Raw genomic sequence first — 26037 nt, forward strand, 5'->3', positions numbered from 1 at the left:
CTTTTTCTATAAAGGGCCAGATAGTAAATAAAAATTTTAAGTTTTGTAGATCAGATGGTTTCATTCACAACTATTCATATTCATCTTCATAGTGCTAAAGCAGCTGGAAGCAATACTGTAAATTAATGTAATTGGCTGTGTTCCAATAAAATTTTATTTACAAATACAAGCAGGTGGGAAGGCTTTGGCTGACTGTCTGTTCTAAACTTCCAACATCTTTTTCTAGGTGATAGTCCCACCTGAAGACAGTCTCCCCATATTTCTTTGTTCAACTCTTCCTAACTTTCCACAGTCTCCTCCTTTTCTGGTTCTTTTTCCCTCTGCCAACAGCATGAATTTAGAATTTTCTGACAGCTCTTTCTCAGAAGCTCTGACTGGCTCTATGTGAAGAAATAGATCTTAATGAGACACAATTACAAAACTGTTATTAGGGACTTATGTTTAAAACAAGACGTTCTTAGGGTGGTTGCTTAATCCAGAGGTCATTATTGACTATAACAAGATTCACCATATGTGTGATCCCAGGAGGGCCTCAAACACACAATAAGAAATAAGCTAATGGCCACCACTTGACTCACATAATAGTCACTTTTCTTAAGGCCCTTCTAGACATGAGCAATAACATTTCAACTATTAAACAAATTACACAATAGAATCCAGTAGGTGCATAACTTTCTTGCAAATCCTGGCTGATAATATTACTAGGAAGAGTGCCCTTGAAAAAGAGGAAAGAGTTGCAGAATTTCCTATAACTCATATTTTTTGCAGTTAAGGCAAAAGCAGTCTACATTTCTCTAAAAATTAGAATTTAATCTTATACCAGGAACCACCATTTCCTGTGCAAAATTTACAGTTTTGCACATAGTGTGAAGACACAAGGTGGACACAAAATGTGAGCAAAATGTGAGCAAGGAAATATTAGCTGCTGGTTTCATATGATTACATGCCTGTGACTAATTGTAGGTAAATGTATAAGAAAGAAGACCCAAAGGTAACAAATAACACACTCAAGCTGGGCAATTTTAGGAAAGTTTAATAAAGGGATTGTTTACAAAGGGTATAAGTAGGGAAATCAGCAGTCATAATATAATTCATTATTTAACTTGTAACATTTTTGAGGGTAAAAATAAACTTTATGAATAATTTATGCCAGGACAAAGAATATAAACTGGGTCTGGCCCAGTCAAACTCTAACATTCGTAATATTGCAGTAGTACCCCAAACTAGCAAAAATAAGGAGATGTTTTGTCATCCTCAGACCTGAAGAGGCAAATGGAGAGCATCGTTAACAGAACCCAGAAAGTAGCATGATAGAAAGGCCAACGAACAGAAGCTGGGACCCTCAGTAAAGGAACACATCCAGTCTATGGTGAATCAACAGAGAGAGAGTCAGTGAATTCAAATTCCAATGTCACTGGGCTCCTACCTTCACTGGTGAATCCAAGCAGAAGCTGGAGGGCAAGGGAGCTTGTTGATGCAGTCCTTGTGGGTCAGCTTCTGGGGGTATAAAGTAGAATCAGGAGGGAGGAGAGTTTATCTGGAGGGGAAAACAGAAGAAATTCAGCATAGTAGATACCCTTGCAGAGGTACCCCCAAATGAAACTCTCCTTCAGCTCTGACCTCTTCTGCAAATCTTTTAAAGCAGTCTAAAAAAACCCAATTCCTATTTTTTCTCGAACTATCTTCTCCCTATTCGTTTCCTATTAGGTTGTAGAAAACCAGTAAAGTAAGCAAGAGTCCTCTTTTATCCTCTGCTGGCTGAGGGTAAGAATATCTTTACAGAGGAATAGGTGCAAGCACTAGATTTCCATGCTTATATCTAACTTCCTTCACTCTCTAATTAAAAAAAGATTTAGCAACATTTCTGGGAATAGAACAGAATTAAAGGGATATTTTTCACATTTGTCATAGGAAACGCCTTCACCCCACCTTCAAGCCACAAATGTGCCCAGAAGATCTTCGAGAAATTGTTTGCTTGAGTACAAATACATAATGCAGAAGAAAGGGCCAAAATGGATAAGTAAGGCACTCTTCACAAACCATAACTGGCCATTTCTTAGACCATAAATACTATGCCCAACTATGAACAAGGTGGGCAGAATATCAAAAAATAATGTCTACCTCTACAAAGTATGGCACTTCCTTTCTGCAGGAGTAGAAAGCGTAACTTTCTTTCTGCATGAAAACCAAAAGGTGGATTCTAAGGAAATCTACTTTACTTCCAGGCCCCATTGAACCCCCTTCTGCTGAGGAAAGTCCATGGTCATACTCACTCAGATATAACCAAACTAATATTGTACCATTGTCTTTTCTTTCTCCATAGAGAGAGCTCTCCCCCATTCCATTGATAACCACCTACACATCCTCTGATATCCCTTCCAGTTTTTAATTTCCATTGATCCTATTATTTAATCTGGTAAACATAGAAAACTTTTTTTTCTGGTTACCTGGATCTATTTCTTCAAACCCAAACAGAGTTTTGAATGGGAGCTAAGCTGCTTTAAGTATTCAGGACAGTTAAAAGAAGAGGAGGAAATGAACAAATTTTTCATTAAAGGGAAAAGAAAGTAATACAAAAGAAAGGGACCTAAAAATAAAGAATTATATTAAAAGGTTAAGAAAATTAATGAATTACAGTTATTTTCAGTGAGGAGAAGAGAAGAGAGAGCTGTGTAATGGGTCATTTTATGGCCCATCTCATGTGTGAGATTATCACTTAAGCTCCCTGAGTAATCACAGAGTACAAATGATCTCACTTCTATTTCCTACAATTTGGAAGATACACTCTTCTTGACCTAAACAAGTAGTTCCCAACCTGTGCATGCAGATACCGGTCATACCTGTGACATTTAAATAGATGGAAAGAGAAAAAAAGAAGTCCTTAAGACTATCAGGAATTTTCACAGCGATTCTCTGAACTGAATGTTGCCCCAGGAGATGCATAGGTGTATTCCAGGAGGACGGTAGAGAAGAGCTAGAACAAGAGATCTTTACGGAGAGATTCTTAAAATAGGGAATAATGTGCTCCCTGACAAAGATCTTCATAGAAAGTTGAAGATGTCATCAACTACAATGTGAACTATAATCCATACTAAGTGGCAATGCTCCAATATGTGTTCATCAACTGTAGCAAATGTACCACATTAATGAAGGATGTTGTTAATTTGGGAAAGTGAGGAGGGTTAGAGAGTGGGGCATATAGAATCCCCTATATTTTTTATGTATCATTTATGTAATCTAAGTATTTTTTTAGAAAATTTTAAAAGTATATATATATATACATATGTATATAGACGATGCTTTAACCTATTGAAGATTTCTTGAGTATATGTTACATATAGCACATAATACTGAGCTCTTTGGTAGTTATCAAGATGACCACAGGCCTAGAAAAATAATGCCTTCTCCTAATGAACTGGTATGCTGCAGAACCCACCCTATTCTCCCATTTGTCATGTCTGTTTAGAGGCTCAAAAGTAACATTGAGCTCAATTGTCCAGTTCTTAATGTTTTTCTCTACCCTTCCTTGCCCCTGATCTTTACCTTCTTTATCGCCTAGTTCCTTTCTTTTACCTTATGGCATCAATGTACTTATTGCCAGTCACTTCAAATGTTTTGAGTGAAAAAAGGAAATGGATACTTGACAAATCAATTTTTACAAAACATTTTCTGCTTCTAGAGAACTTGCTGTCTGATTTTTTTAAAGGGTCAAAAACATTATTGAAGTATTACATTATGTATGGAAACCCTCAGAGGGAAACCCAAAGCATAGTAAAAAGGAGAGAGAGAAGGGGAAAGAAAAGGAGAAGGGAGATCACATCCAACCAGGATTCCACTTTTTGGAGATGTGAGATATATATTGAATGACAGGAGAATGCCAACATGTGCCAGATTAAGAAGAAAGTTGAGGACATACTTGGTATTAAGTTCAGATACTGTTTGGTAGAAGTCTAGGAGAATGGAGGAGGGAAGGCTGAAAAGACAGCTTCTGGGTAGTGGGCTATAAAGGTTAAGTCAACTGGGATCTGCCATAAATCTTTAAGCAGAGACATATTATAATTGAAGTGATCTAAGAGGTCACATAATTACAGATGAGGAAACTGGGAGCCACAGAGACAAGTGGTTAGCAGTGTGTTTAACAGGCAGAGGCCTTCCGGGATGCCTGAGGGAGGACAAGCACTCTGAATGCCTCATCTCTACAAAGGGTGGCATAGATCACAGCCATTGCAATGTTTTCAAGAAGGGAGGCAGCCAGTTTTACAAGTCCTTAAAATGTGAGAGAAACCTCAGTGCGGGTCCGTTTTCTCCCACCCCTGCTCTCATCAGCAGTCAAGAGATGTACGTGGTAGTTCTAGTGCAGATGTCTCATGCTCTGACCCTGCAGCAAGACTTAGTCTGCAGAGGGCGAGTGAGGTGATGGCAACAGAAGCAACCACCTTGCCCCTTACTTTGTCCTCCCCCACACCTCCCAGGAGCTATTCAACCCAGGGAGGAAATCTGTGTCTTTAGCATATATTTTGCCTATTCAATACCCAGCTGTCGACCAAAATCACCTCAGATGTCACAGCAGATGAATCAGGCTCTGGCGTCATCCCGCAGCACGCCGGGAAGTTCGGGGGGATGATATGGAAGGGGAAGAGGACTCTTTTCCGAAGGATGCTGCCATGACATAAGCCTGAGACTTTGTCGGTTCCGGAGAAGTTTCTCTCCGAAGCCAACGGTGAATCAGCGGCTTTCCAACACTCCTGGTATCTCGAAGACATTTTATCCAGTCTCCAGTCCTAACACCAGCGCATTGGGTCCAGCTGTTCTTATGCAGCTGTTGAGAACATTCTAAGAACAAAAGTTCATCCCTGACTCGAGATTTCCGCTGAGTCTGTGTCTTTCCCGCTTCCCTCCCATTCCCCACCCCCCATCCCCTACCCCCGTCGGGTGTCCAGGCTTCGCGGGGCCTGTGACATTTGCTAGGGCTCAAGCGGGGCGCCTGCCCTAGCGGCTCCGGGACATGACTCCTAGGAACTTCCCGAGGACCAGGGCACTGCAGGATCTGACAAGCTGACGGGGAAGCAAGAGGAGGGAGTGAGGGGGGCTGAGTGTCTAGAGGGCCGAGGAAGCGTGGGCCAAGCTCGGGCGGAGCAGGGTTAACCCCACCCCACCCCAGCATCCGGGTGGAGGTGTGCCTTTCCTCCCTTCAACTCTCTAAGGGCGCTGCTGGAGTCCAGAAGCCGCCTGAGACATCCTTTGGGGCGCTCTCGCGACCTCACTTAGCGCTCTTAAACTCCCTCTTCTGGGTCAAAAACAGGTTTACGAGTACAAATCCAAGCCTGTCACCCCGCTGCTTCTTGCTCCTAAAACTGGTGCGGGCGATCAGGCCCAAGGTGACAAGTCGTTTAGACTGCGCAGCGCCGGGCTGGATGCCTGGATGCCGCGCGCACTGAATGGTGCGCCGCGTCGGGACTGGCTGCGCGCTGGACAGCACCTCCGTTGCGCGCTCCCGGCTGTAAAACGCACCGAGCGCTCTAGCCCCTATCCTGGAGCCTGGCATCCGCGCCCTTAGGCTGGTCTTAAGAATGGAACTGTGAAGAGGCTGACCGCTCGATGACGTAGTTTCCGAAATTTCTTAACACCTTTAGAACTTGCTAAAGAGGTCCGCGGCCTCAAGACACTCCCAGTCCCTGGAGTGGCTTTCCCAAAATTGAGAAGGCGCTTTGGAAAGTAGGATTTTTGAGGGTGAGGCCCATCAGACCTTTATTAATTCCTTTCAACCTCCTACTGTTCTGGCCGGTATTGCACTTTTAATGCCTTCACCTGTGCTCACCCTGAAACCCTGAGTCTGCCTCACCCTCCAAAGTATCCAAAGTAAACACTGAGGTTTCTCAGTAGCCAAGAAGGATAAAAAGTACTAATTGAAAGTGCTCAAAGGAAGTGCTCAGAGAAGTTGTATAGGACACTGTAAGAAAAGGGCAGGCCATGGAAACTGCCTTTTAGGACAAATATGCATCTTTGGAAGGTGAGGGAATCCTTTTAGGAGAACACAATGAGGCAAATATCAAGACTTCGCATCAAAAAGGGGGAAGGTGAGGGAAATTCCTGATGATTTTACTAAGTTTAAAATTTCATAGATTTAGCTGACCATACTTTTTCATTCATGTCATCAATTCAGAATTCTATAAAGGGAGAGAGTGACATGGAAGAAAATCATTGGCCTAGGAGAAAAGAGCCCGTAGGCGTTGAGGTATTATATATGTGGAGACAGAAAGCTCTGGAGCATTAGGGAGACACTTCAACTTAAATCAACAGCATGGGTGAATATGGACCTCAAGTGGACTGGGAATGTGAGGCAGAGAGTGCTCCCTGGGCAACAGCCCCTAAGGCAGGCCTTCCGGATCTAAACAATTCTGTCTTGGAGGAGAGAGTTTAGTGTAAAACTGGGGTGGATGTGTGTTTCCAAGTACCTTGCCTGTTTTTTACTGTTTTTTCTGTCAGTTTTTTTCAGGGAGATCTTCATCTTGCAAGTGGCAGGGCTGGTGCTAACCTACAACTTCTCTGATTGTGACTTTGAAGAGATTAGAAAGGAATATGACAAAGTCATTTATCCAGTCCTGGATGTATATATAAAACAGGTAAGTGAAGAAATGTTTGTTTTTAACAAATGTATTCCCATTGAAGGTATAGGCATACAGACACACAAACTACAACTTAAATTTTATGGAAAGAAAACTAATTTTGGAAAAAAATCATGGCCCAGCATTTTGTCAAGATGTGTTATAAGTGATATCCAAATATACTGGTTTCTATAATAACCTTCTAGAAATTGGCATGTTCCAAGTGTGCAGATGCTAATGGGGAGCAAGTAATGATAAGTATCACATCATCCATCAGGGGTGGCTACTGTCTTCTAAAGTGCTGATCTGACTGTGCAGTAAAAAGACAGAGTGGGTAAGGGATTAAGAAAGAAAAAAGGAGTAAAAGAGAGGGAATTCTTGTGAGCTAGGCACTAAGGAGTGAAGACAACTCAGGGCAAGCTGCACTTCAGATTTTCCTGTAGTGTTCTAGATGTTTCAAGATGCTATTATGGAACTCGGTGTGCTTAGGATTTTTAAATATGCAGTAATTATCATTTTCCTGATTATTCTAATTTCTGGGTAGAGTGTGCATGTGTGAAATGCATGGATGGCAAGTATGGGAATCTGAAGAATGGCATCATTGCTACATGTGTAGCCCTACAGGTGTGCCTACTTGGAGGGCAGGAATCTCCATTTGGGACCAGGACCCTTTGATGTCCAGTTTTCAAACACCAGCCAGCACCATCTGTAGACTCTAAACATTTCACTAGTTTGTCAAGGCGCAAGGACGAGCGAGATGCATAGGAAACAAGTACCTAAGAGAAACGGCTTTCAGAGACCCTCCAAAGTCTTCGTATTTAGAAGCCTTTATCCTTGCCATTAAACCTGTAATTTATCTTCTCTTCCAGATCGAAAGTACCAAGTTCAGCAAGCCCGACTACTGTAAAGACTGGGTGAGTAGGGTGCTCAGTGCTGCTGGCTTTCTCCAGAGAGTTGCCAGGAGATCGGGGAGGAAGGGTTGGGGGGGATCCAGCCGTGTGTAGAGCCGGGCTGGGTGTGTGAGCTCCGCGCCAACGCCGGCGGGCTAGGGGCGACTGGACTGTCAGCACTGGTTGCCAGAAATCTCCAGAGCTGTGCCCGCCAGCTTCGGAAGCCGCTTGTGTCGAATTTAAGGGGAGGAAATCTTTCCCGGATGGAGCGGGATTCCAGGAGAGCCTGTCCTCCCAGGAAGAAAGGCAAATCGAGAACTGGGACTAGGGGCGACGTCAGGGACGCCCGGGCCTCGAGCCTACGCGCTGGGCGCCGCCTCCTGGCCGCCGCCTCCGCCCCGAGGCTTGGAGGAGCGCCCCCGATCTCTGCTTAACAGTGTCTGCTTTTTCCTCCCCGCCTCTTTCCGACTACGCGACGATACTCTCGCAACGCCCTTCCTTCCTTCTTCCGTTGATCTTTCCCTTTCCTCAACCATAACCTCTGCCTGCCCTTTTACTCAAATGGTTTTTGTTGTGTCTCTCATCTCTTCTTTAATTCTTGCCAACTCTTTCTCCCCCTTTTCTCCCCCCCCCCCCCGTTTTTTTCTCCTTTTTTCGTAATCTTTGCTTCCCTTGAACAGCTGGATTGCCTCACTAAAATCGTAAGCGTTACCTTCAATCCTACCCACGGCTGCACGTCACTCGCCAAGGAAATTTCTTTTACAACTAATGCCACCCTAACTCAGCACTGCCCAGACTACGCTAGAAGTCAGGTAAGCCCGACGCGCCCGACGCTCTCCTTTTACTGTCTTAGAGCTAACCTTAAATTAAGCTGGAGCTTGCTGCAGAAGACATTCTATGATTTTTATTCGGGTTTTATCCTGTGAAGAGCAAATGAGCTGGGCAAAAGTCCTAAGTCATCAATTAGTCCCATATGGATGCCTAGACAGAACCCCACCTATTTTTAGGGTTCTGATTTTGTTTTGGCTGAATTATGGTTCTAAACTTAAGGGCAGTGTTTCAGGGTATACTCAGGGAGACTATATTAGAATATTCTGTCTCCCGGAGCATGGAAGGATGTTTATCCAAAATGCAGATTTCCAGGGACCCATCTCAGACTTTCAAAATCACAATCCCTGGATATGGGGCTCCTTAAGAGATTCTTATCCATTCCAAAGTTTGAGCAGTACTTCTTGGGTTTAATGATTGTGTGCTCCTTTCTTAAAATGTTAAATTAGACATTGTTTCTACCCTATATTTCCTTTTTTGCTTGTGTGGGTAGTATGGCTGACCCTTTTCATAATGGAGTTTTGCACATGCAGTTACATGCATTTGAATAAATGTGTAACTTTAAATATGGAGATGGTATAGTGAAGACTTAGGGGCAGGAACTCTGGAGGCAGCCTGCCTGACATTAAATCCTAGTACCATCACTTCTAACTGTGAAAACTTGGATAAATTTACTTAGCAAATGTATGCCTCAGTTTCAGCTGCAAAATGAGGATTATATTTGTAAGACCCATATGGGGCATTGATGAGAAAGAATGAGTCAATATATGTAAAAGCATTTGTAAGAGTGCCTTGCGCATACAAGTACTCAATAAATATTTCTTTCAGCAGGCAAGTAAAGCAAGGAATTTGTCTTCATGATGAAAATTTTAGAAGGACAAAGGGAGACAAGTGTAGATATGTATGGCTGCTGCTTATTAATCTTTTGTACTCTAAGTCTGAACACTCTGTGTCTGTGTGACCAACGCTGCCAATTTTTATGGGTCAGAGACTGAGGCCATAGGGTGACTTGGACTGAACATGGGTTGAAATTCAATACCAGGCAGCCATGTGAGAAACCTCTTTGGCTATATGCCATCTTATCAAGGAGGCCCGAGCATATCTACAGATAGAGTTCTTCTATATAAGAAGAGCACAGGAAGCTGGCTAAATCATGTTCACGAACAACTTGTGAGAAAGGGAGAGTCTGGGGTCATGGATTAAGGCCCACTCCCAAGCTCAAAGGAGGGGTATGAGAATAATACTTACCTTATTCAACAGATTTTAGACTAATATTTTTGCTTAGTAACGTGGCGGACCCTAACAGTTTGAAGACTGTTGTCTAGGAGGTCCAGGCTGTCACTACTCAAGGTTAATTCAGGCAAAGTAATACACCAGAGTGTATTGGAATCTTTTTTTAAGTTTAGACTCCTCTTTAGAATAAGCTTCAAGTGTCATTTAGGCAGTAGTTTTGCTTATGGGGGGGCACTTTTGGTTCAATTAATAGAAGAGGTTTCTTTAATGATGTCTTTGAGGAGTTCTAAGATTGACAGGAAGTTCTTATTCTTGAGGAACATGTGATCTTATCAGAGAGATAATGAAATCATCAATTTTTCATTTGTTTAGTTATTCAATAAATATTCAGTGCTTCTTATATATGATACTATGCTCAGTGGTATAGGGAATATTTATGGTAGAGTAATAATTTTTTAAAAAGTGCCAAATTAAGTAATACACACTTGTAAGCACTAGAGGAGTTTCCAGAAGAAAGGTCTGAGAAATTAGGATGGGTTTTGTGAAGGAGGTGATGCTTGGCCTTGTAGCAAGAGTAGGTGGGTAGAGAAGTGGGAGTGCAATTCTTGTGGTGAAACACATACAGGTGTACAGTAAGCAGGTGTGTTGGAGGCACATGAGAGGTGAATTGGCATAGAGAAGACAACATAATCTGCAACTCAACAGCTGTTAAAGATAGTAAATATTAATTTTGACAATTTATTCTCTTATTCTGCAGACAAATAATACCCAGACAGTGAAGAGGAGAAAAAAAGAAGTCACAACAAATAAATGCCTGGAACAAGTCTTTAACTTACTAGGATGGTGGCGTCGTTTCAGTCGCATTTCACCAAAACAAAATAAATCATCTTTAATACAGTAGTATTTCACAGCAAGAGAATAAATTATCTTTATTGGCTAAATAGAATATTAAATATAACTGTGGCATTTTAAATACCACAAATAGCTACTTTTTAATTATTGAAGAGTTTCTTAACTTATTTTTGTAAGCTTTTGTTAATGGTGGTTTATAATACAAGGGAGTACTATGCCTCAAGAGTTGGGGGAATCTTCTATAATATTGATAACTGGGCCACTGGCTTCCTTTCAATAATTTTCAGCTGGAATTACCATAAGGGAAGAATCTAAAGGTGTACTAGAAATAGAATTTTTTCCCTGGTAAAAGGAAAAATGTTGAACTCAGTGATAGCATCTAAACCTCTATCTGCTTAAAAGACAGGCTTTTCGTTCACTTGCAATGATACTTCTTTTGTTCTCATACTAAAAATTTTCAAAGGAAGAAAATAAAAGCAAAAGAGGGTGCACATACAGTTTTAAATGTGATTAACCAATCTGCAAGAATTTTGAAGCAAAATATTGTGAAAGTATTCTAAGTCAAGTTTTAAAAATTATCTACCTGATAGAATGGAATATGCCAGTAAATCCTGAAGAAGTACCTTTGTTATAGCTAAAATGTATGTATTTTTTAAATTCATGAAAAATAACTTATTTTGTTAGCACTTTTTAAAATGTTTGCAATGGACACTATATATTTCTTAATAAAATTTTTTCATAAAAAATTACTTTCTTATGAATGGTCTTTTCAGTTTAGTTAGTAGACAATTTTCACAACATACCTTCTGAGGGATGTCACTTTTCTTCAGGTCATTTCCTCCACTCATTCTTGGAGACTGTTGGTCACTTCACCCTCCCTTGTATTGTACCTGTTGGCTGTGCCTGTGGGAGAGAATATTTGGGGGTGGGTAGCTTCAGGATGCATTCCAATAATAGTTTTCTTAAATTCTGTCTTCCATCTTTGATTCTCCCAGAAGAGAGCAAGGGGAACAAAGAGGTCAAATCCTCCTATTCTTGAGTGCTTACTTCAGGCTAGAGTAACAGGTACCCTCTCACTTACCCTACACTCAGAATCCTTCTGGACACCAGTGGGAGAGGCAACACTAGCCACAGAGCCAGGCCAAAACAGAGTAGATGGGAATACATGTATTATTTCTAGAAGTGAAAATGTTTCCTAGACCACTGCTCAGAGGACTGGGCCTGAGCTATACGAGAAGAGATGTTCAGTATCCCTAAATTCATCTTACATTCCAAAAGGTAAGAGGAAGCTTGCATTTAGTATTCAGTAAGCATATAAGGAACACATATTGTAGGCTAAGCCTTCTGCTGACTACTGAGGTTATAACAGCAAACAGGCACGGTTCTTATCCAGGAGATCTTCAGAATAGAGGAATAAATCTAGCCAAGGATGTAAAGAACTTGTACACAGAAAACTACATTACTAAAATAAATTAAAGAAGACCTAAATAAGTCAAAGGACATTCCATGTTCATGGATCAGAAGGCTAAGTATCATTAAGGTGTAAATTCCATAAAAAAGATTTATAGATCCAACACATTTCCCATGAAAATCCACCAATCTTTGCAGTAATGTAAAAGACAATCATCACATTTCTATGGAAGGTGGGGGAGAGGATCTGGCTCAGGCAGGTGGTTACCTGCCTCCCATATGAGGGGTCCCAGGTTCAGTTTCTGGTGCCTCCTAAAGAAGACAGGCAAACAGTGAGCAGGCATTGAGGGGGAAAAATGAGCAGACAATGAGAAAAAAAAAAACCAATGGGCAAGACAGCAAGCAAACAATGAACAATGAGCAGACAGCAAGGAAAAAAAAAAAAAACAAGCAGGGAGTGGATGTGGCTCAAGCAGTTGGGAATTCGCCTCCCACACTGGAGGTCCTGGATTTAGTTCCGGATGCCTCCTAAAGAAGAAGCAAACAGACAATGAGTAGACAATGAGCAAGAACAATGAACAGATAACTAGCAAAAACAGAAAGCAAACAGACAACGGAGCCATCCTGGGGTGGGGGTAAAAAAAAAAAATTATATGGAAGGGTAAGGTAATTAAATAAAGCCAATTACCCAATTAGGTAAAACCACCTTAAAAAATAAGAATGAAGTTGGAGGACTCACACTTCCTAAACTTAAAATTTATTACAAAGCCACAGTAATCAAAACAGCATGGTACTAGCACAAGGACAGACATATAGACCAGTTGAATTGAATTAAGAGCTCAGAAATTAACCCTCACATTTTGGCCAACTGATTTTTTACAAGAGAGCAAAGACCACTCAATTAGGAAAGAATGGTCTCTTCAACAAATGGTGCTGAGAAAACTGGATCTCTATTTTCAAAAAAAAAATTTAATTTAAAAATAAAGATAAAAAGGATGACCCATACTTCATTCGCCACACAACTCAAAATGCTTAAATACCTAAATATAAGAGCTGGAACTATCAAACTCCTAGCAGAAAATGTAGGGAGGCTTCTTCAAGACCTTGTGTTCGGCGATGGTTTCTTAGACTTTACATACAAAGCATAAGCAACAAAAGAAAAAAATTGATAAATGGGGCCTCATCAAAATTAAAAACTTTTATGTACCACAGGATTATATCATGAAAGTAAAACAACAACCTATACAATGCCAAGAAAATATTTGGAAACCACATAGTTGATAAAGGTTTACTATCCAGAATACATAAAGAAATCCTTCAACTTAACAACAAAAAGATGACAAGCCAATGAAAAAATGGCAAAAAGCTTGAATCAACATCTCTCCAAAGAAATATACTAATGGTCAGAAAGCACATGAAAAGATGCTCAGCATCATTAGTCATCAGGGAATGCAAATCAAAACAACAATGAAGGACCAGGAAGGAATGAGGGTCCAACAGTGAGCCCCTGATACTAATGACTATGCTTGTGAGCCTATACACCTGAAATAAGAACAAGACCTACAGCAGCACTGTGCCTACGAGTTCGCTCCTGAAAGCCTCCGTGTTACTCAAATGTGGCCAGTCTTGAAGCCAAACTCAGCATGTAAATGCACTGCCTTCCTCCCAGCGTGGGGCATGACTCCCGGGGATGAGCCCTCCCTGGCGCTAGGGATCACTACCAAGTACCAGCTGATGACGTAACTAGAAAATGACCTTGAATAAAAGGTTCAACTCAGACCAGTAGAATATCCCTGTCTACATATAATAACAGGAGTTAAAAATGCTTTTTGACCTAAATCAAGGGGGAAATGGAAAGGACAAATGAGTTTATATGGCTATGAGTCTCTAAAAAAGAGTCTAGAGGTTATCAAAAGGGTTGCCCTTATGCACACCTGAGCAGAGTCTCAGAGACAGATAAAGTAGATTCAACCCCAGGTATTGGTTCTTCTGAGGGCTAAAGAGACCCACAGGTTTTATGGTCATAGCAGATGGAGTTCACTGCCATGTCAGTTGGCCCTTCTTTGGAGTTGGTGTTTCTGCATGATGGAGCTGGACTCAGATGTGATCTCTTTTCACAAGCCTTTCCTGTTACTTTACCAGAATTGTAGTTGGTGCTGGGGTTTAAGATATATCTAGGGGATCTGAATCTCTGGGCTGACCATATGCTAGCCAGGCCCTGAGCCTCAACAGACTTCAGCTCCTACACTCTGGTTTATTGGACTTACCCCACTCAGCTAACATGGAGTTGAAGAATGTCAACCACCATACCATGGAGCCAAGAGTGCCTACAACTGAAAGCAGGAGGATTGCATCCAGTATCCATGTGGAATCTAAGCCCCCTCTTGACATAGATGTGGAATGGACACAACCAATCCAAGGTCCACAGGATGGAGGAATACAGTAAGGATTAGAGTGGACTTAGCGATATTCTATTCATGAACTATTGTGGTTAGTAATCAAGAAAATGTGGCATTGGTGTGGGAAAAGTGGCCATGGTGGCTGCTGAGTGTGGGGAATGGGAGAAGAGATGAGATGTGGAGGCGTTTTCGGGATTTGGAGTTGTCCTGGTGGTGCTGCAGGGACAATTACCGGGCATTGTAGATCCTCCCATGACCCACTGGATGGAACGTGGAAGAGTGTGGACTATGATGTGGACCTTTGACCATGAGGTGCAGCGATGCCCAGAGATGTATTCACCAAATGCAATGGATGTGCCATGATGATGGGGGAGAGTGTTGCTGTGGGGGAAGTGGTGGGGTGGGGGCGGTGGGGGGTGAATGGGGACCTCATATTTTTTGAATGTAATATTTTTTAAAAATGAATTTAAAATTTTTTAAGTTAAATTTTTAAAAAAACAACAACGAGATACCATTTCGTACTCATTAGAATTGGTGTTATTAAGAAAATGGAATCTAACAAGTGTCGGAGAGGATGCAGAGAAATAGGAACACTCATTCACTGCAAGGTAAAATGGGGCAGCTGCTGTGGAAGACAGTTTGGTGGTTCCTCATAAAGCCATGTAAAAAACTACCATATGGCCCCGCAATCCCACTACTAGGTACATACTCAAAAGAATTGAAAGCAGGGACCCCAACAGATATTTGCACATCAATATTCATTGGCATTATTCAGAATTGCCAAAAGATGGAAGCAACCCAATTGTCCATCAACCTATGAATGGATACATAAAATGTGGTATATACATACAACGGAATATTATTCAGTTGTAAAAGGAATAAAGGTCTGATACATGCAACAACATGGATAAACCTCAAAGACATCATGTTGAGTGAAATAAGCCAGACACAAAAGGACAATTATTGTATGATCTTACTGATTTGAAATAATTAGAGCAAGCAAACTCATAAGAGTAGGAATCTAAAATACAGGTTAGCAGGGAATGGGGAGGAAATAGAGAATGGGAAGTTAATGCTTGAAACGTATAGGGTTTGGAATGATGGAATTGTTTTGGTAATGGATGATGGTTATGGTTAACAGTTAATTTGAGTGACAGCACTGATATCTGAAAGTGATTTAAAGGGGAAATATTTTATTGTATATATGTTAACAGAATAAAATTTTTTAAAAACTCAACAGATCTACACTACACAGTGAATCCTAAGTTAAATCATGGTCGATGGTTAATTGTACAATTATGAAAGTGTGCTATCATCAATTATAGCAATGTTCTATACCAAAAGTAGAGGGTTAATAATAGGTTGGCTTATGGGAATACTATATTTTATGAACAATTTTTTTCTGTAAACACACAACTTCTCTAAGAAAGAAAAAAACATAACATGAAATTTTTTTAAAAAAGAAGTAATGGTGGTTTTTGGGAATCCTGTATCATATGCATGATGGTTCTATCTGACTTCTCTAATAAAGAAGAAAATATGTGCTCATGGATGTAATGTGTTTTTGCCTCTGCTCCCTTTTCTCTCATCCTCCCTCCCATAAGCTATGCTTCTTCTGGGGATGGATTACAAAATATTTCAACTTGTATCGTGGATGAGTGTAGATGGTATTTGCAACAGATAGCTTGTACATGAAAATTGGAATGTTAAGTAGAGCAAATGGATATGGAGTGTGAGGAAGATCTGGTGAAATCTTATTTAACTCATCCTATTACTTTATTTAACACATAGCAGATTTTCAATAAATATAACTGAGGAAATGAATTAAAATGAAATGGAAAGTTAAATACTTGTTTCCCAAGAATAAACAATTCCTTAAAGGCCATGAGACAGAAATTGAATTGGCAGTAATAACTATCAGGTAAGCTTTCTGATGTCAGTCATACCTGCTGTTCCTCCACATCCCCTCTCCCATTACTTCTAGATAAATGTAAATATATAATAAGCATTTTTGTTCCAAGGCCTGTCAATATTCCCTACAGGCTTCTTTTCCAACAACCCCGCCCCCCCCCATCACCACCACCAAAACAAAATAAACCAGAAAAAGGCAAAATAAAAATTAAATTTGCATCTATTTAAAGATTAAGCATCCACTGAGCCTTCATTCTGTATCATCCCTGGCCACACAAATGAGAACATGAATAATTTGAAAATCTTAAAATTATACCATAGGATATTTATCATTTGAGAACCTTGTAGCTCAATCCTCACTTTCCATAATGCAACTTTAATAACTTAACTCATAAATATAAAATGTCATTTTACTGTGCTAGCTTTCATATATTTCTCCAGAATTTATATGTAATTAGCTTTCTCTAGGTTATAGTGAGACAACAAACCACCCCAAAATCTCATTGGCTTCCAGGAACAGTTACTTTCCACACATGCTACAAATTGGCAATTGCAAATCACCTACAGCTATTTTTCACACATCTTCTCATTCTGGTAGCCAGGGTTAAAAAGCAGCTCCCATATAGGACAGCCTTTCTCAAGGCAGAGGAAAAGAGAAATAAATTTGGCAAAAACATATAGTGACTCTTAAAGCTTTTGCTGAGATATGGTGTACATTTCATTTGTTTGTACGCCACTGACCAAAATAAAGGCTCCCCCCATCCCCACCACCAAAGATTTACTACAGTTCTTGGCCAAAGGACAGGAATATACACCTTACAGGGAGGGGGCAAAAATGTTGTGAATGTCAATATAATGTACACAACTCACCACTCTGGAAGGAAATATGACTAATATGAAATGGAAAGAACTTTTTACACTTTTAGTATGCTATATATTTAAATATAGTTTTGTTCATTAAACAAATAATTACTGAGTTACTCTTTTGTCCCATGCACTATTCTGGGTGCTTGGTATGTATCAATGAACAAAACAGAAAACAAAAAAAAATTCTGCCTTCATGGAGCTTACCCCCTGAAGTATTAACTTATAATAAAATAAACCTAATAAGTTACTTATGTAGTAAGAATCTCTACTGACTTTTTGAATTTCAGTAAAAAGTTCCATTAGCATCTTGTTCACTTTCAAGGCACACATGGATAGAATTGTGCACTGCTCTTGAGAAATCTAGAGTAAAAATGAAAGTACAAGTAAGTATACAGGTCAAGAACCAAATAACAAGCTATCATTCTGTTAGTTTCTGCTCTTTAAATTGCCTAAAGATTTCAAGTATTCACAACTTTTTTGCCAAGTACTGTAAAATAAATCATGATTGTCTTGCTCAGGGACATTTGGGCCAAATTTTCACATTAGCCAGTGAGTTACTCTCATTTTTGTAATAAACTAATTAAATTATAGAAGTGTAAGAAACCTAAGAGACTATCTACTTGGACCCTTATTCGTTTTGTAAATGAGACATAATTGGTAAGACTCTTTTCATCATTGTCAGGTATAAATATGGTCATGTACATTTTTATTTATTAATCGCTTAAGTCCAATCTTATTAGGGAACCAATTTTTTTCCATAAATTGAATGCATACAGAAAAAAACACAGCAAAAGATCAAAAGTTATTCCATGATGACCTTTGGTCCTAGGTTCCAGGGTCACAGCTCATGTGCACACCCTCATGGTTGGGTTCCCCAAACCTATATCAAGCCAGGGTAGCTGGCTCCTGAAGGGTGCAGACTCTGCTATTCATTCCTCCATAATTAGCCTTCTCCAGGATTTCAAGGCTCTTCTTCCCTCTAATCATCCACCCAGACTCCCCTTTCCACTATGGTAAGTTCCTCTTTACAACCCCTACTCTCTGCTTTTGACAACAGACCTCAGAGAATACTCTGTCAATCCAGGGATTCTATGAGCATCTAAACTTGACCTCTTTTTTGCCAGGAGGCATCTTCGTCCATCCACGTTGCCCAAGTAACCAGTTCCCTCCCCCAAGTAATCAGTTCTACTTACCAAGGGAACCTATAAGGGCTCCTCTTTGTTGAGTTTAAAAGACCCTAATGCAGCTTTAAATGGGGCAATGAAACATACTGGCCATTCTACTACATTATTGAGCAAGTCCACTGAAGTTATTTTTATCATAATGATGAAAATCTGCTCCAAGAATACCTGCTCTTTTCTGTGGAGAACACCAGTTAAAGAAGAAACTCAGGCCTAGAGAAGCTCAGGTGTCCTGGGTCAAAAGGTAGATAAAGGAGATCTGTTCACTATTCTATTTATATTACACTGCCTCTCTGGAGCCTGGGATGGTGACACTCTTCCTGAAAAATTCAAAATCAAATGCAAAATGTTTTGAAATGCTATGATTTGCTCCTCAGTTTTTCTGTGAATTCCTATCAGTTATTTACTTATTTTTTCCTGCCACTAAACACGTTTTTAGAAATTAAATTTTCACTTTAACCTCTGTGATAAGTATGAAACTGCTCTTTTTGTTTTATTAATTTCTGCTTTAAATTTTAATGTGGGTTTGCCTGTGACCTTTGCATGTGATCTACCTCCAGGAAATTGTATGTAGTTGGGGTTTGGCCTTTGACCCAAGTTAAGTCTATTATTATTGTTGGTGGTGTCTTGTAACTGCACTTTAACACATTGACGGTCATTGTCATAAAAGCAGGCTTGGCCTGTTAATATCTTCTTTTATATTTATTTATTCATAATTCATACATTCTTGTTCTTCCTAACTTCCTCCCAAGCATTTTAGCTCTTATTTTCCCCTCTCTCTAGTGCAGGGGTTCTTAACGTTTTTGTTCCACGGACCCCTTATTAAGTCCACGCTATACTGTGTATTATTTAATAAATATATCACACCCACACCAACACGTCCCCACAAGAATAACGTTATTTTGAATTTAAATTCAAGCTTATGGACCCCTTGTTAAGAACCCTTGCTGTAGTGCTTAGGAAACAGTTGACTATTTCTCTTTTATCTTGGAATTAGCTATTGACAGGACTTCAGGTACCAGTGAATGGCCAGGAATGGGTACTACTATTACAGTCTTGATTGGCACCTATTTGACAGCAACTTGCTGTGATCAGGGAGATGTGATTGTAACTATCATCGAAAGAAGAAGAAAACTAGAACAAGGTATTTCATTTCTTTGTCTTTTGTTAAGAAGCTCTTCCAAGTATCTTTGGATTGAGGACCAGTGTATTTTTCTGAAACCACTTATTAAGTCAAAGAGTAGGATGATGTACCATTGTGGGCATGCAAAACATCAGGTGTCAAACTTGATCAGGTATTTATCATTTGACACATGCCTTTCCTCAATTCTCTGTAAGGTACAATATTTCTTTCCTTCAGAATTGGCATAAAGAAAAAAGTTGGAAAATTGTATAGATGGCCATTGTAAGAAGTGCTTTTAAATGTGTTGCCCTTGTGTCAAAAAAGATATGTTTTATTTAAATTCAAATATTAGAATATGGAGCTGAAAGTGCTTAAGAGTTTCCCTATAGTTTCTCCAAGCCTGAAATTTAAATTCATTGTTTGTGTTAGTGACCAAAAGATAGAAATGAGAGTGAAATTTTGAGGATACGAATATTTTCACCTTAGTAGGTAATGATGCTGGCTGATGCTGAGTCAGAACACACCACATCTGCAAAATAGAATAATGTCCTTTTCTTAACTGGTGTGAAAAAGAATCCTAACTGCAAAGGTATCTTTCACTTTTTCATAAGTAATATTAACATTGCATCCTCCCCCTCCCCCTCCTCCTCTCCTTCCCCTTCCTCCTCTTCTTCTTCATTGGACATTTTGTTTCTACATACAGTGCTTAGAACAGATGCAGCCATTGTGCAACCATATGGGGAAGATATCACTGAATCACTGACAATGACCAAGTAGAAAGTTAGAAAGTATCTAGGTCCATGATGGTATTTGTTGAGCTAGCAAACCACCTTTGGAACCCTCTTGCCCCTCTGAATGTCTTGAAACATGAGATAATAAATACTGTTATTGTTTAAACCATATTTAATTGGATATATTAGTACTTTCAGCACAAAGCAGAATCCATCTCTGTGTGTAACAGAGACTCTCTAATCAGCTTGCTTGTTAATAATAAAATGCTTTCTCACATAATGATAGGAGAGAAAGGATGGTTTCAGGGTTCAGTAATTTGGCTAGCTCAAAGACAACATCAAGGACCCAGATTCTTTTTGTCTTTCTGCTCTGCTTTCTCAGTGTGTTGTATTTTCCTCAGGCTTTTCTCTTCATGTTTGAAAGGTGGCCGCAGCAATTCAAGGTGTTATATGTGGATATGATAACTTCAAGCAGAGGACCATTTCCAATTATGTACCTGTTCAGGCAACAAGGTAGACCTTTCCAGAAACCTCTCAAAATCCTCTCAAGCCACCTCAATACTTGGAGACATAAAATAAACATTGTACTGTGCTTTGGGTCAGAAATTCTGAATGGGCACAGTAGGAATGAAGTCTCAGTTAGGCGAATTAAAGTCTAAGAGTGATTTAATGGCTATTAAAGGCATGTTGGTTAAATGCAGACTGTAAGCTGAGACCTCACCTTGGTGACAGCCTAAAACATCTATACAAGGCCTCTCCACATGAGCTAGTTTCAGCTTCCTCACTGCATGGTTGCACATTTCAAGAGGGGGCAATTCAAGATATTTTTATTATCTGTCTCAGAAGTTATAAAATAGCATTTTAACCACACATTATTGGTTGAAGCCGCCAAAAAGATTCACTCATGTTCAAAGAAAGAGAAATAGACACCAAGATTTGATGGTGGTAATGTCAAGATCACACTATAAGAAGAACATGTGGGATGTGTGGTATTGTTTGTGATCATTGTTGGAAAAATCAATCTGCTACAGAAAAAAAACACTTTTTTCTAAGTTTCAAAATTCAGAGGTGGGATGGTCTCAAGGTGAGTCATTAACTCAACAAATATCAACATGGACCCATAAACTTTCCACCCTTCTTCTTTGTCATGGTCAGTGAGTCAGCAATATCTTCTCCTTACAGTTGCATTAAAATAATATTTTCAATTTTTAATTATAGTAGACAATAATCACAATATAATGTATATAGGATAAAAATTATATATGTTGTGATCCCACTTACGTCGCTCAAATGTCACCTTCTCAGTGAGAATTTCCCTGACCACTCTATTTAAAATTGTAGCCCTGATACTTCCTATGCCACGCCATGCCTTTTTTAAAATAACACTTATTAATGTCCTTCAAAATTGCAGTTTGTTTGTTTATTGTGTCTTTTTAAATGTAAACTCTATAAGGGAACATTTTTGTATGTCTGGGTTGATCACAGAAGCATGAAGAAGTATCTGACATTTAATAGATGCTCAGTAAATATTTCTTGAATGAAATGTAGGTTATTCAGATGGCAAAAGACATTTTCACTGGGGGATGACCAAATGGAAATACCTATAGGTCTTTGATCTGGGACTGTTTAGTTTTCCCTGAGATGTTTCCTGCATTCTCCTGTCTAGGGGTATATTAGGACTGGTGGTTGGTATTCTGGGAACATGGTGGGAAGAAACTGGAGAATCCACTGGTCAGTGTGTAGACTTTCACTTTCTCCCCGATTTTAACCTCAACACCCTTCTGTACCTGCTGTCCAAATCTGGATTACGAAAGGTTAACTTCTCTAGAAAATAAAACATAATCTCCAGAAGAGTAAATAACAGCCTCTCTATTCTTATTTTAAAGGGCTGAAAAGAATTCTTAAGTGAGATTCCTTTCCGTAAAACTTATTGAAGACTCCAGAATGAATCGAATGAGTTTCAGGGCCATAAATGATTGAGGTTTTCCATCATGCAAGACTGAGCTGCTACAACAGAGCCCTTGCTCAACTGGTGCCAGAAGATGGCAAGCCCTGATAACATGTTCCAGCAACACATATTCCTTCATCTCATCTATTTCCAGTTTGCAACAGCATCACTGTCCCAGCCATTTCTCAATAACCAAGAGATCTCAAGGTATGGGTTGTAGACCACCAGCAACAGAATTATTTGGGATGCTTGTTTAAATGCAGATTCCTGGAGTCAATTCTTCTGAATTAGAATACTGGGCTGTAATGCACTAGCGATTCCTTTGTGCATCCACCACTGACATTGACAAAAATGTAGTCAGACATCTAGCCACATATTCAGCTATTTGGAATTCTGAAATGACCGATAAATTTAGTTTTACATGATCTTTTGGGGGCTTATAGCAAGGCAAGTCAAAAAGAGGTGAGAAAGAGAACTACAAGAACCCATTATTCCTCCAATTTTTTATTTTTTGAAAATAGAAATATCTTTGATGATCAGGGTGTTGCTTGAGAAAAGACCATTTTTGGGATAGTAGACGCTAATTTTCTATAAGTGCTTCTGTACACTTATAGAGGTAAGCATGTGAAATTATGCCTTCACAACAACTCCTAATGATTCTCCAGATTAATAAACACTTATAGTCTAAACATCCTCATTTTGTGCATATTATACACCTAAAATGTGCTTGAATTGTATTGATGACAAGACATACACCAACACTGCCCTCTAGATAATTCTATCATGAAGAACTAATACAACGTGAGAACCTTTAGGGCAATTTTCAGATTAAACTATTTCCTTTTCCTTTCTCCTCCCTGTCCTTCTCTCTGTCTCTGGCAATGAATGGAGAAAAAAGTCTCAATTATTGTTATTAATATAGCATAGGATTGTTGTTATTGTTAGCTTTATTTAGGTATATGTTATATACCATAAAATTCACTTGTTTTACGTGTACAATTTCAGATTTAGTCAATTTACAGATGTGCAACCATGACCACAATCCCATTGTACCCCAAAGATCCCTTATGCCCATCTGTTACCACTCGGTACCCACCCGCAGCCCCAGGTAGTAACCTTGTTTCAGCTATACTCCATCGTCATTCCCGACTATTTTGAAGGATATCCTCACACATCATTTCAACCGTAAATACGTCAAGGATTTAAAAATACATAACTACAATACTACTATCACGTAAAAAAATTAAGCATAATTTCTTAATATCATCAAATAGCTAATCAGTGTTCAAACTTTCCCGATAGTCTCTATTTTTATAGAGGGGCGCTAACACGTTTGACCTGATTCAATGTATTAGGACATCAGCTTAGCACCTAGTGTCCCCAGGGTCACAATTCGGAGAACTGTGGTCTGCGGAACCGAAGTCTCACGTCCTTTGAGATTTCCGGACGGAATTCTTTTTTAAATGCATTAGGAGTACGCTCCGCACATGCGATTGGCTGCCGGTAGCGGAACCGCTGGTGCGTCACCGGCTTTCGCACAGGCTTTCGCCGCGAGGCGCAGTAAAGCGCCGGGTGTGTATTCTCTCTCAGGACCAAAGCCGCTAGTGTGGCGGCGATGGAGCGCGGCACAGAAGGACGTACAGCCAGCGCGCTGTTCGCTGGGTTCCGGGCCTTGGGGCTTTTTAGTACCGATATTCCACATGTGGTGCGGTTTAGTGCACTGAAGCGCCGGTTCTATGTGACGACCTGCGTGGGCAAGAGCTTCCATACTTACGACGTGAGTGATCCCTCCATCTTCCGCCTCCCAGGAAGACCCTTCCCAGGCCTCCTACTAGGTCCTGGGGGCGTTCTCGCTCTCTTTTCCCACCTGCCTAGGGCTTTCCTTCCTGACCTATTTCCCCTGCCTGATCTCATCCACGTGCTAATCTGGCCCTCGCGATCATCTGGGGACGAGTTTCGGAGGCAGCCTCGCTAAGAAGAAAGCACTTAGAACGTTTTAGTTCTGTGTTACTATGTTTGTTTAATAGGTAATATTGATTGCCTTCTCTTGAAGATGTATACGTGATTAAGACAAGCCCTCCTTCCCTCGCATTTTCATGAGAAAGATATACAAGCAACTTTATTGTGTAATTCGTGGATACCAGCTGGGTTTCACACTAAGTCTTTAAGGGGTTCTGGGGAGGGTGAGATTAGTTAAGGGACTCTCCACGTTTAATGGCAACCCAACCTCTTTCTCTAAGCTTCCTTGAGAACCTTTTTTTTAAAAAACAAACAAACAAACAAACAAAAACAGTATCGAATCTCTGGCTCGGTGCCCTTTCCTCAGCCTTGCAGCATTTTCTTTGCAAGGCCTCATCATTCCGTAGCACCATAATGTAACTAGTAAATTAAATCTCTGAACAATTAAATTACTTGCCCAAGGGCTTCCTGCTTGTAAGTGGTTTTTCTCCTTTAATATCTCATTCCTTGACATAGTCTTTAATTGTTGTTGTTTTTTAAACATGTTTTACTTCTTTCGTCTTCTCTGAGAGAGTGTAATCTCTGAAAAGAGGAACCTTTTCTTGAGGATGAGAATGATACTAGCTAGTGTTAATTAAGCTCTTTTCTGGTCATCATGCTATAAAGTTGTCTTCCTTGAAAAATTGTAAAACTAAATGAATTATTAGCGAGAAGACCTGGGAGTTGGGAGTGGAAGAAGAAAGGTGGGGAAAGGAAGGTTAGGCTTCCCAAACCCTGGTTGGTAATGGAGAAAGGGTGGGTTAAAGTGACATGATTATTGTCACCATTCTGCTCACTTGTTCCTTGCTTGATAACTTTTGGTTTTGCCGATCGAAGTTTCTTCCCTGAAATACTGCATTTCTAACTGTCATACTTCGAAAGGTCTTGAAATCCTATTTTTGACATGGTGTCCTTCCTGACAAATAACACACACATATTTTTCCCTATTCTCTGCTTCCAGAGAGACCCTCTGGTTTGGAGAGTAACAGGTTTGTATGTTTTATAAAAATTTAACGTTTATTTATGTATGCACTGGAATTGTCATTGTAATAAAGATGATTTTTAAGTCCCTTCTGGTTCTAACACTGGTAGTGCATTTTTAAATTTATTTTCATCATAACGTCATAGTATGGAAGTGTTGTTACCTAAGGACTTTATATGGCTAGGATGAACCAGTGCCTTAGGCTATGACTGTTTTTTTAAGATTTATTTTTATTTATTTCTCTCCTCTTCCTAACCGCCCCCCCCTCCCCCAATGCTCTCTGTGTCCATTTCGTGTGTTCTTCTGTGTCCGCTTGCATTCTTGTCAGGCGGCACCAGGAATCTGTGTCTCTTTTTGTTACATCATCTTGCTGCATCAGTTCTCCCTGTGTGTGGCGCCACTCCTGGGTGGGCTGCGCTTTTTTTTTCCAGCACAGGGCGGCTCTCCTTACCGGGGGCACTCCTTGCGCGGGGGGGGGGGGGGGGCACCCCTGCATGGCATGGCACTCCTTGACCTGCTTACCACACGGGTGAGGAGGCCCTGAGTACTGAACCCTGAATCTCCTATATGGTAAGCGGAGGCTCTTATCATTGAGTCACATCCGCTTGCCTAGGCTATGATTTTTGAAACTGAAACTAACATGGGAGTAAAAAATGGCACTGATGAACGTAAATCACTAGTTTGGACCTCAAGCCCATGCCATGGCTATATGACTCTTCCCATACTTCTGTGGATTGCCATGGCTATATGACTCTTCCGGTACCTCTGTAGATAAGCTTTTCCCAGAGGGGAAACTAGACAAGTTCTGAGTTAAGGATGATGGCAGCGAAAATTCCAAAATTTATTAAGTGTTTGCGCTTTTATTGACTCCATTCTAAGTGTTTGCACAAATGTATTCATTGAACTTTCACAACAATCCCATAAAGTAGGTAACTAATCTCTAAAAATGGATGAGGAATTCAAAGAACAGGAAGGTTAAGTAACTTTCTCAAGGTCATACAGCTGGTTCAGTAATTCCAGATCCCTCCTGAACTACACTCTGCAAGCCAATCCTGCCCAGCACCACTTGTTTTCATATA

The 26037-nt window shown here is 40.1% G+C and overlaps 2 protein-coding genes across 3 annotated transcripts in view; both read left to right on the forward strand.

Moving 5' to 3' along the window:
* Positions 1 to 6437: 6437 nt before the first annotated feature.
* Positions 6438 to 11142, forward strand: TSLP (thymic stromal lymphopoietin). Its single transcript, XM_071218574.1, has 4 exons — positions 6438 to 6623; positions 7475 to 7519; positions 8011 to 8307; positions 10314 to 11142. Exons 1-4 carry the CDS (start codon positions 6438 to 6440, stop codon positions 10455 to 10457), a joined length of 672 nt encoding a protein of 223 aa, XP_071074675.1. The 3' UTR covers positions 10458 to 11142.
* A 12331-nt stretch (positions 11143 to 23473) lies between these two features.
* The window catches only part of WDR36 (WD repeat domain 36), a 44952-nt gene continuing 42388 nt past the window's right edge, over positions 23474 to 26037 (forward strand). The window contains exons 1-2 of one of the 2 annotated variants that reach the window (XM_058277028.2): positions 23474 to 23755; positions 24938 to 24965. Coding sequence is in view for 1 of the 2 variants with exons in the window: in XM_004466859.3 (XP_004466916.2) it covers positions 23594 to 23755 (162 nt within the window). In the remaining variant the exon portion in view is untranslated. The remainder of the gene's footprint in view (positions 23756 to 24937; positions 24966 to 26037) is intronic. The other variant, XM_004466859.3, reaches the window with a different exon arrangement.

The sequence above is a fragment of the Dasypus novemcinctus genome, chromosome 2 (genome assembly GCF_030445035.2).
Source record: "Dasypus novemcinctus isolate mDasNov1 chromosome 2, mDasNov1.1.hap2, whole genome shotgun sequence".
In the NCBI taxonomy this organism is placed as follows: Eukaryota; Metazoa; Chordata; class Mammalia; order Cingulata; family Dasypodidae; genus Dasypus; species Dasypus novemcinctus.